This window comes from Phaseolus vulgaris, chromosome 10 (assembly GCF_051622355.1).
Source record: "Phaseolus vulgaris cultivar YP4 chromosome 10, ASM5162235v1, whole genome shotgun sequence".
NCBI lineage: Eukaryota > Viridiplantae > Streptophyta > Magnoliopsida > Fabales > Fabaceae > Phaseolus > Phaseolus vulgaris.
Window position 1 is genome coordinate 29,117,241 of NC_143507.1, and position 12,178 is coordinate 29,129,418.

At 36.6% G+C, this 12,178-nt stretch overlaps 1 protein-coding gene across 1 annotated transcript; it reads left to right on the forward strand.

The window, feature by feature from the left end:
- The first annotated feature begins 482 nt into the window (after positions 1-482).
- Positions 483-9,951, forward strand: LOC137819459 (spindle/kinetochore-associated-like protein). The gene is made up of 9 exons (XM_068623312.2): positions 483-724; positions 822-946; positions 5,209-5,321; positions 5,444-5,525; positions 5,917-5,984; positions 6,248-6,353; positions 6,442-6,471; positions 6,604-6,717; positions 9,649-9,951. Exons 1-9 carry the CDS (start codon positions 589-591, stop codon positions 9,724-9,726), a joined length of 852 nt encoding a protein of 283 aa, XP_068479413.1. The 5' UTR covers positions 483-588; the 3' UTR covers positions 9,727-9,951.
- The last annotated feature ends 2,227 nt before the right edge of the window (positions 9,952-12,178 follow it).

Genomic DNA, 12,178 nt, shown 5'->3' on the forward strand with positions numbered 1-12,178 from the left:
TATATTCCAGTGTTGGAGATCCCACATCGACTAGAGATTAGGACATTTCATTATATATAAGTGGATGCAAACCTCACCTCATGAGCCAGTTTTATGGGGTTGAGTTCTACTTCTTAATATGTATCATAACTATTTCGAACCAATTCTAGCGAGTATTTGTTGGGCTTATCATACCACCCGCTATCGGGCCGTTATCGAACCACCCATAACATATATCTCATTTCATGAGCCGGTTTTATGGGGTTGAATTAGACTTAAAACCCACTTCTTAACATCTAGAAAAATTTAGCTAGTAGAGAAGGGGGTCCAGAATGTAATTTAATATGTATCCCTTTTTTTTACGGTATTTTTGTCTTTTCACCTGTAATTTCTGAAAACTGGTGTCATAAAAGGAGGTCCATTTAGTTTGAAGGGAGTGCATTTAGCATTTCCCCAAGGTACCCATACATAGCATATAAAAACGAAAAAGAAGTTATAAATACGCAACTCGAAAGATTGCCGCCCAAATGATATAGCATTTCAAATACTGCAGTCTCTTTCAAATCGAAACTCCCAAATCAAAACAAAACGATTCGTTTCGCTCATTCAATGACTCACTTTGCAGAGTTCGATTTGAGAGAGAGAGAGATGAACGGGAACAAAGCTGGGGCATCGTTGGATTCCTTGATGTCTTCCTTCAACGCTCGAATAACGCAGCTTCAGGAGCTTGTCATTGCACGAAACAGTGAGTTTCCATCGATTCATTTCAAACCTTCATAATATTATTATTCCTATTTCTGTTTCTATAAACCAAAGAGTTTTGTTCGCATACGAATTTGCAGTGTACCCTGCGAGCAGCATCGCGGATCTGTTGGCGGTGGATGCGGCGGTGAGCGCGATGGAACTTCAGGTGAAGGCCATCAAGGACCGGTTGCGCGAAGAGACGCAAGCCATTCCCAAAACCAAGGCATTCTCATCACACAATCTTTTTTTTCTTTTTTGTTTTCAATGAGTGCTGTTCATATTTATTTATTTTTCTTTTGAATTAGTAGCTTCTTTTATCATTGGCACCTAAATTCAAATTAGAAGATTTTTTGCTTTTATAATTTTAGCTATTCTTTTAGAAAAAAAAAAGAGTAACACTCTTAGATACGGTAAGATTGGGTTGGGACAAACTTTATCTCTAAAGAACTAGAATATATATATATATATATATATATTTTTTTTTTATCAGTAATGAATAAATAAAATTAAAGGAGATACTTCCGGGGTATCCCAACCCATATACATTATCCAGAAGTGGATTTCCTAAAAATAACCAACATCGGCGACCACCGACTACACCTATGGGTAACGCCGTTTCATCGATCGACGATCTTTTTGACATAACGCCGCTTCATCAAGGCGATCATGGTGACCTTTACTTACTTACGGTGACCTTTACTTACTTACGGCGACTACACACATGGAGATCGCCGTTTCATACCGGCGATCATGTTGACCTTGTATAGCTTCTACACCCTCCGACTACACACAACCAGCGATCATGTTGACCTTTACATACCTACGACGACCACCGACTAAGCACTTGGTGATCGCCGTTTCATCGACCGGCGATCATATTGACCTTGTATAGCTTCAGCAACCTCCAACAACACATAACCGGCGATCATATTGACCCTGTATAACTTCAACAACCTCCAATACTTATGGCGACCACCGACTACACATGGAGATCGCTGATTATGATGACCTTGTATAACTTCAGCAACCTCCGATTACACACTTATGGAGAACGACTCTTCTTCGATCGGCGATCATGTTGAATGGAGAACACCGCTTCATCAACCGGCGATCATGACAACCATGCAAGAGGTCACTAAGCTTAGAAGATGTCACTGGTCGCCTCTCGCTTAGAAGATGTCACTGGTCGCCTCTCGCTTAGAAGAGGTCACTACGCTTGACCTGTATGAACGTATTTTCCTGCGTCCTCCGCCACCCCTGCCACAACCGAGTGCACACTATGCCCTTCCTACCCAGACCCTCGTACAGCCGACTTCCCTTGGAAGATTGATATACACCCGCTCAACCAGATAGCAGCTGCGACAGAACCTCAGTTTGCTGCTAACACACGCCCCACCTCTACACTAACCCGCACCTCCAAGCCTCCAATTTTCCAAATTGAGCATATGTTGCTTCCAAGCTACTGCACCCTTAGGTACTGGAGCACCAACCCCCTCCCTTACGAACATAATCTTATGCAAGCGAGACAGCATCATCCAGAGACTCTTCTTATCACTACTCCATCTCGATTTTATGCAACCACCTTCCTACTTACAGATTTTTAGGCAGATATTTGGGTTGAGAACCCATTCTACGAAGGAGTGATTAAAGGATTGCATCTTATGTTTCATCCACATCCAAGTCTTAAGTTGCACCTTTTGGAAAATCTCCTCCGCGTCTACTACCCCTTGCTTGAAGATGATCAGGTTCCTTTGATCCCATATGCATCTGACAACAGCTACCCATACTCCTTTCCAAATCAGATTTTGGTTGTTACTGACTTGGAACATGTGGAAGCTAAGGAAGTGTGACCACAGGTCATTCTGCTGGACAAAGGAGATATCTAACCACCGGAAACACATAGACCACACTCTTTGAGCGTGACAACACTCCATGAAGAGATGTTGAGCCGACTCCTCCTCCTGCTGGCATAGGGGACACTCCATGGAGCTTAACTGCACCCCTCTCCTGTTTAAGTTCACTCTCGTAGGAAGTTTGTCCAACAACACCCTCCACGCTGTCACAACTGCATTTGGAAAAGCCTTAGCCTTCCACAAGAGTTCATACACCTCGGACTGATTACCTCTAAGACGTCACGGAGAACTGCCCTGGTTCTTCCTTCCCCCACACCTGAATATCCGAAACATTGTATTTCATATTGACCCTGGACAAAAGCAAGACAAGCTCCTGTTCCAGATCTGACTCCCATACAAATCTATCACGTCTCCACCTTAGCCTCCACCTCCACACCGAATTACTCCATTCACCAACCTCGCCTACTTTTTGTCCCTTATTCATGGACAGGGAGAATAGCCGTGGGAACAAAGTCTTTAAATCCTTCCTACCAAACCATCTTTCCTCCCAGAAATAAGCTTTGTCACCACAACCTAGCTCCCATCCTAACTCTGCTTGAAACGACCCTTTACCTCCTCCCTCCTTAAATATTTTCAATAAATCTCTCCACCACCATGATTGGAATTTGAGGGGTGTATGGCCACTTTCATGCCCCAGAATATACTTGGAGTCCAAAATCTGCTTCCACCTCCCAGTCTCTTCCGATATACATCTCCACCTCAATTTGGCTAGAAGAGCTTGATTGAATCTTCTTATGTCCCTACATCCTAACCCTCCCTCCTCCTTTGCTTTACAAACGTCTTTCCAGCTGACCCAGGCAATAGGTTTATTTACCTTCCCCCATCCCCACAAAAATCTCGATTGAATGCTTATAATCTTTTTACAAATCGAGGACGGTGCTTTGAACATAGATAAGTAGAACAGCGGAAGAGCAGTAAGAACAGAATTAATAAGGCAGATTCTCCCTGCCATGGATAATAACCTTCCTTTCCACACACTGAGTCTTGCTTTTAGCTTGTCTAATACTGGTTCCCAGAACTGCTTCTTTCTTGGATTTCCTCCCACTTCCAAACCCAAATACTTGAACGGGACTCCCATTTGAGTACAATTCAAAATCTTCGAGTAATATGTAACGACATTGCTTTGTACATTTATGCCTGCTAACCTTGACTAGAATATATAAATAAGAAAAAGTAAAATATTTTATTTTTTATAAGTTCAAGTTAGTTTTTTCTAGATGTTAAGAATTATAATTTAGAGAAATTATATGATTTTTTTACAAATTAGTTTAACATAATCCTATTTTAACTTATTTAATTTTTTTGTCTTATTTTTCTTTCCTTTCTGAAGAACAAATTAGTCATGATACCTTCTGTCAATTGTAGTTAAGGGTTGTATACCTTCATATTGATAAATTTGGTTGTGATATTTAAAAGAGAGCAGTCTCAGTAAGAATTCATCGTTTTTTTTAAAACTAGGATAGACTAAATTCATATATTTTTCAAAGTTTGAGGATCAAACTTGTCAATATGAAAGTACTGATATAGTGAGCACGTTTAATATAAAGAATTGGACACTAAAATACATTTTTCCTTTATATAACTAATCAATACTTGATTCGTTGTGGGTTTTATTTCAAGCGTATGCTACATCTTTTGTACTAGTGGAAAATTGTATAGGCGCATTTGGGTAAATATTTTAATTAAATGGTTATTCGGCATGCTCGTTTCATGTGATCGCTAATATCATTAACATTTGATGGAAGCTTGGTGAAAAAGGTTAAAAATGAGAATGAGCCATTTTTGGATAATTTATTCAGTAACCACAGGAAGAAAAAAAATGAATTAAATTTTTCATCAAACACTTTGTAGGAATAAGAATTCAAAATGAATTAAATTTGTGTAACTTAAAATTAACTTATGTACAATTGATTTATAGAGATGTCTTTTATTCAACTTTCATAAAGCTGATTTTAATTTTTGAATATGCTTATTTTAATTTTTGAGAAAAAAGTTAATTCATTTTGCCTTCATATTTTCTTCTCTTACAATTGCTTATGAGAAGTTTTATCCTAACAGGGTCTATGAAGTTTCTTGAAATCACAACTAAGGTTTTTATGCGAGATATAAACTATTTTCACAAGTCTAAATAACATCAGGAAAAGTTAGTAAGCTTTTATCAAATGAGAGCTTATTCATTAGTTTGATTGTGAAGTTTATGAACTACGCTAAATGAGTTTACAGAGAAGTCTTAAAGAACTTTCATATTTCCAAATAACATCGTTCAAATGCTCCTGTGCTTCTTGCATTTATTTCAATGGACCAAGTCTCTCGATGAGATATGCTTGGAGATCAGAATGGGGAAGTTTAATGAAAAGAAACATTCTTTGAGTATTTACCCTACATGCAATGGCAGTTGTCGACCATTAACAAAATTAAACCTTATGCTTTGGAAAGAAGTAACCAAATTATTGTATTTGTTATAGCCTTGCTGTTTGCCCCTATTATAGATTGTTTACAATGTACTGACTGGGTGATTAAACTATTATTTTCAATTGATGACCCTTGAATATGTCTGTTGGCCTTATTGCAGAAACTAATTGATGCATCACTGCGACAGCAAAAGAAACTGCAGAATATGTCTCTTCATGTTCCCTACCAAATGGCTGATAGAGTGACAGTGGCACACTTAGAAACTAGTAGATGGTAATATATATATATATATATATATATATTTTAATCTGTTATGTGCTTTGGTGTAATGAAATTTGAGACGATATTATCTTTGTTTGAACTGATACCTAATTGTTGTCAGTGCTGTTCTGCAGTTTGTTTCCTGAATTTTCGGGACAAGACTCTGGATCATTTGAGTCCTTGAAACTTGATGAGGAGCCTGCTGCAGTACCTAAGGTAAGTGAGATTTTAGACTTTCAAGATACAAAGCCTACATATTTTTTACCTGTTTGCACCTCACTAGCTATTTTATTGATATATGCTACCGCTTTCTTGTTTTAAATACCTGGATTAGGCTCACTTAGGCTTTCTCTGGTAGCACCAATCCTCCTTATCCTAACCCTTCTGAAATATTTAAATCAGCACTAGTTGTTGATTGTTTATGACTTTTCTATTACCTTGCATTTCATGTAATTTTGTTTTGTTTCTTTTCTTCTTTTCAATCTGTTTTACTGGCTCCTACTCGAGAATTTGTTGCCCTGGCTTTGCTGAATCCATCTCATTTTCTTGTCATTACTAGATACAGTGTATAGTTATGGTTTACATTTTCTTTTGTTTTACTTTTCAGGAGAAAAAAGGTCGTGGCTCTCCACCAACGTGGTATGTTGCTGGAAGTGAGTTAGATTCTTTGTCATCGTAAGTAACTACGTATACTTTCATTGATTAAATATTTCTCTGTAAATTAACAATCAGAATTCGGCTAGATCATATATATGTCTAACACACCTGATGACGTGACGATGAATTGTCAACAAAACATGAATTGTCAGCAGTTTGTCATTGAAATATCTCAAACATGCTGACTTAGTCAATGACTGGATTTTTGATTAAGAAGCATGCACTTTCCTATCCATGATTTATGCCTACTTCATTATCTGACATCAGGTCTGATTTTACAGATATATGAGAGGCAGGCTTACACTAGAGAAGGTGAATGCAGCAATCAATGATATGGTGTCTTATGCTGAAGCTAATTCTCAACTTATCGTAGCCCCAAAAAAGAAGGTAAAAGCACAATTTTTTGTTTGATTGTAAATTATACTTGCTACAGTTTACCTTTGTCTTGACAAATTTTTCTCTTTTGTTCTTGAAGTTGGCGGAAAATCTTTGGGAAAAAGCCCTGGTGAGTGCAATCTTTCATTTCATTTGAATTATTTTCACAAGGAATTATATCCCTTTGGTCATACATTTTTAAGTTATCTATTTATCAGTTTATGCCAAAAGAAAAAGGTTCTCAGTTGTCTTAACAATGCAGGAAATAAGAGATATTGCGACCATGGAAGGGATTAAGGGAAAACACTTTTTTCTTGAAGCTGACATAAAAGGACCATCGCTGAAACTTGACAACACTGGAAAAGCAATCCTGACAGTGAGTATTCTTTTCTCAAACATGTTATTTTGGTGAATTTGAACTTTCTCTTGAATTACATTTCAAATTATATGATATTTTAAATTGGATAATCAAGAATATTTGAAGTTCTAAACTGATGTAATGTAATCATGCTGGATGACCAAGCACATTGTCATTTCTGCCTTCACCCTTTCACCTGTTCATAATGTGGAATGGTTGAAGGATAACCAAAGGAGAGGCTCCTCTTTCTAGCCAAGACTATACTGTAAAGATAAAGAATATAGATATAATTAGGTCTTGTAGTTCAGAAGTTTGTCATTGCTTATTCACTATGCAAAAATTTATTCTGCCCCACATCTTCCCTAACAAGATGAGATATATACTGTGTGGTTTTCATCATGGCTTTGTCAGAGATCACTGATATGGTTTCTGATCAACCAAATTTGGTTGCTAAAGTGGGACTTTTGACAAGGTTTATGAGCGAAGGAAAGGAACAACCGATTTTAAAGTATCTGTGTCAACTATTATGCTCTGTATTATATGATGAATAATATGATCTTTGTAGGTTTTTGTCACCTGTTGGTTATGGTGGTATCTTGTGTTTGAATAATTCTGTAACTTTTATTTTAGGATGGGTAGTTTCTACCCTGGCTATTTCTGCAGTATAGGGCAGTTATTTCAGAAAACATATTATAACTAATTTACTAAAACTAGAATAGAATGTTGTTATGTACAATTTGTTAGAATTATAGGGCTAAAACAAGAGGGGTGAATTGTTTTTGAAAGATTTTCGCAAGTATTGAAGGTAGAGTGAAAAGTTATGAAGAATTAATCAATGGAAAATTTGTCCAGCCAAATATAAAACTGTTTTTAAGCTTGATGCAAAAAACAACTTGTTGTTTTTATGAAACAATCGGTTGTTTTTATCAGTAGTTTATGAAAACAAATTTAAAGCAGTTTAAAGAGTATAAGTATTGAGAGATTCACACAGAATGTTTATACTGGATCACTTAACACCTGAGCTACATCCAGTCCTTAGAAACCACTGAGAATTCACTATGTATTCAACCCTAGATTACAAGCTATACACACCAAGAGTGATGATCTTGAACCCTTCAAGAACACACACCACTCCTTGACTTCTTACACACAGTCAGAACAACCCTCTGACTTTACAGATACACAGATTATAAGAGAATATGAAATAGATTATACTTGATTACAGGAAATAATAGTTGCTCCTAATTCACTTTTTAACCAAAGCACAACCCAAGGCTATCTTGCTTTCTTAAATCCAAACTTTCACAAAATGTATATGAATCACTTTTTTTTTTCTCACTTGAAATAGGAAGGGTAATCCTAGCTTTATACCTCATCAAACTAACTGTTTTAATTAGTTAAACATGAGCCAAAACAAACAGTTTGTAAATAACTGGAAACATATATAACAGATTTATGAAAAGCTGTTAAGAAATTAAAAAATCAACCGGTTGAAATGTCGATTTAATCGGTTGAATTGATTTGACAGTTAAGCCAACCAAAACCAAAACAATTCAAAAACCCTTCACACAGGCGGAGGAAAAAACAACTGATTAAAACGAGAAATCAACAGGTTGTTTTTCGCTTAACTTTGAAAAATATTTTTCTTTTTAAAACTAGATTGATTCAGTTGTGAATTTGATTAAGAGTGGATCTAGCAAATTCTAAACAACCTAGAACTAAACCCTAAACATAGCAACAAAGTCTTCAAGCTGTCTTCATGGATTTGGAGACCTCAAAGCTTCATTTTCAACACAATTGCTGAGAAAATTCTTAAGTGCTTACTCTTAGTAATCAGCCCAAAACTTTGCTAGCAAATTAGGACACAAAGGAAGAAGTCAGAATAAAAAATCTGATATTTTGCAACCAAACTTCACTATTCAGGGTCCTTTAACTAGATCTAAGGGACTGAACCATAATAAGCACCAAAAAAGTTATTTTGTGGTCTTGTTAGTTGTGGATCTTCATGCTGCTTATACGTGAATGATTATAAACTGTAACCTATGAACCCTGCAGTTGATACCTTTTCAACTTTAGTTGCTCAAAAGAACAGCTCTAAAACACTAGCCCACTAACCCTAATATCTGAATTATTACACTATAAAACTAGCCAATGAACCCTGCCGTCCATGCCTTTTAAACTTCAGTTGCTGAAAGAAACAACTCTCAGGAGTCAGGACCATGAGAATGGCTATTCTTATGAATGCAATTTCAACCCTAGCTACCAACATACCGTAACGCACCATATTGTACATGTATTTTATTATCACTTTGCCACCTGTTCAGTGTGAAGTGAACAATGTATACAATTTAACCCACTGTTTGTGGATGTCTTCTTTCTTTTAGCGCTCGTCACCCCTGATTTAACGAAACATTGTGCTTAATGCTGCTCTGCTCTAAAGTTTCACGATTCTGCTCTTAATTTGGCTTCCAATTTCCAAATAATCTAATTTTTAAATGATTATGATTGTTCCTAATGTCACTAAAGATCTTTGAGTTAAGCAATTAATTTAATGATTGTAGCATGAGTTTTTCCCATTTGCATTTTATGTCAAGGATTGAAGACATCAAGTTGAGTGTATGGCCAGTTTTACCTCTTCCTAAAACATGAGATGTAAATTGGTTGTTTCTTTTATGCTTGATCAATGCTGATATCATTATGAGGCAATATACGAAGGCTTAATATGGTCGCAGTAGACAGTGGCGAAGCAAATGTGGTGAAATCTTAACGTAGTTATGCCATTATCCCCCAGGGAATGTTTCTCGATATTTTTTGACGCAATCCTATTAGAAACCGGATGAGAGATAACCGAAGAAAAGTCCTTCATGGAATATTTAGTCTGCAATTTCTCCAGATAATTTGCTTCTTGCTACCCTGAAGAAATTTCACGTCTCCTTTGGCTTTCTGCAGGTTCTTCGTCACCTTGGTCGAATCAACGAGACTCGTATTGGACACAACCGGGTCATCATTCTACAGAAGCCCCACTAAAAGGCCTGGTTATCTCAGTGTTTCATGTGTAAGTACAAAGTAAAAGGTGTAAAGAGTCATTTGGAATATTAATGTAGAGCACTCAATTTCCTTTTACTTTTTATCTGTGGACGTGTATAGTTCTGAGCAGTGATAAAATGTATGCTATCATTTGTGCATTATTAGTTTATGAACATGGAAAAAAAATTCGGTGAATTGTGATACAACAGCATGAAGACTTCTTGTTAGCTTGTTTACTGAACAACCTAAACACCCAGTACAATTTCATCACCTCTTGTCACTTCGAATAAAGCAAATGTCCGACTATAGATATATAATAGAAAAAGAAAGGACTTTGCCAACCTGAATAATGCATTATGCATCTCATGTGAAAGCTGTAACTAGTTGTGAATGAAATCTCTATTCTTTTGAGATTAATTCTGTTTCAACAACAATTTACATCACACACGGCTCGAACAGTTTAGTTTTTCCTTTTTCTCCCTCTACACATTCATCATGTTCTTACAGATAGAGAGAATTTCTATAAATCATTTAGCCTTCGTGATCTTGGTGATATGTGTAGTAGTTAACATTATAATTTAATATTATAAGTTAATTTTATAAGATTGAGTTAAATTTAATTTTTTTATTAAGGTTTAGGTTTAGGGTTTAAGTTATTTTTAATGAAAGTTTCTGGAACAATATAGTTTCACGAGAATTTTAAACATAAAAATATTTCATACTATTTAGTATGAAAGCAGAGCATGTTCTAAGTTGTATGATGTCTCTGTGTTAATTGACATCTTTCGGAGATGCTTTGAGGGGGATCTCATTGTTATTAGATATTATTTCTTAGGAATGATATCTTAGTGGTGTAATGGATGCTGATAAGGTCTAGGGTTTTTCTTGTAAACAATACATTTTTTCTTCCTCAATGGAATTTTTAGAAGTTTCTCATTGCAACTACACTTTAACTATCAATTGGTTTGAGGTTATTTTGATTTGAGTTTCTCTTGGGCTTGGGTAATCAGGAAAGTAAAGAAAAAATAGGTGAAAAGAAGATAACTATCCTCGTATATTTGAACACTTTTTTTTATAAAATTAGGTTATCCGTAATTCAAAATTAATTTATAGAATTCTTTTATATAACTTTTCTATATTTTTAATTTTAATTAAGGAATAATTTTTTTCAAATATGTCTTAGTCTAGTGTCGTTTCTTTGTAATACTTGGTATAACATTCATAAAAAGTTACACATGGTATTGAAGTGATTTTCACATGGGTTAAGTGTTCAAGAAAGAAAGAGACGTGACTTGTATGTTTGTAAAAAATCTTGAGATTTTTTGAAGTTTGCAAGGTACATAAGTAGTAGTACAATTAAATGGACCCCACGAGAAAATACCTAACGCTCGTACTTTATGCGTGTTAGCCTGTTTCTCTAGGAATGGCTTTGTGACTTCATGCATTTAATAAATAGATAATGTATATGAATATATATATATATATATATATATATATTAAGTAGAATGGGGATAAGTATATAAGGTTTTAAATATTTCAGATTTCAGTGTTTAAATAATATACTCAATTAAATACACTATAAAACAGAAGCAACCAAAAGGGTTGAAAAAACTTTTGTTAGTGATGTTGACAAGTGGAGAGGAGTCTGAACAAATAATTGGCGAGCCAAGTTTTAAAAATAAAATAATTAATATAGTATTTGTTAATATTTTATAATAATACCAATATCACTACTTATTGTTTAATTTTAGAAATAATCACATTAACTTACATTTTCATCATCATGTATATATAATTCGTGATATATAATTCTTGCAATTATTTTATATATAAAATTTGAAAACTGTACCTACCCGTCTTCGGGCGTTGACCAAAGTCAATACTTGGTAGGACCTATCAGGGGCGCAATGAGGTAAGAAAGGGGGTCGACCAGGCCTCGGACGTCGACCAGGTCACGGGCATTGACCGACCTCGGGCGTTGACTGGGTTCGGACCAAGAAGTGTTTATAGTTGGGTGGTGCCACCCCCCAATACCCACGGGTAGGAGTGACCGTGGAGGGGCAGCACAGTAGGAGGCGGCACAGTAGGAGGCGGCACAACAGGAGGCGGCACAGCAAGAGGCGGCACGGTAGGGGTGTGGAGGCCTCGGGCCTCGGTACCTCGAAAGAGTAACAATAGAAGAGAAAGGTGGTTTCCAAGCCACATCCCTAGTACCAGCAGAGAGAGACCCAACTCGCAGAGTATCTGTGCATGAGGCGTGGGAACGCGGCAGTACGCGCCACCGTAAGGGAGCCACTGGGACAGAGACGACCCATGAGAGAGCTACGTCCCAGGGGTAATCTGCATGCATGGCACGTGAGGAGGGCAGAAACACTCTTAGGGCGAATGACTAGAAGCTTGGGCGCATGAGTTGGCATCCACGTAGTCACCCCCGCGGAGAATGCACTTCGAG

Coding starts and splice junctions, on each gene's coding strand:
- LOC137819459 (XM_068623312.2), top strand. CDS start 589: ATGACTCACTTTGCAGAGTTCGATTTGAGAGAGAGAGAGATGAACGGG. Junction 725..821: donor GCTTGTCATTGCACGAAACA/GTGAGTTTCCAT, acceptor ACGAATTTGCAG/TGTACCCTGCGAGCAGCATC. Junction 6,354..6,441: donor TCGTAGCCCCAAAAAAGAAG/GTAAAAGCACAA, acceptor TTGTTCTTGAAG/TTGGCGGAAAATCTTTGGGA.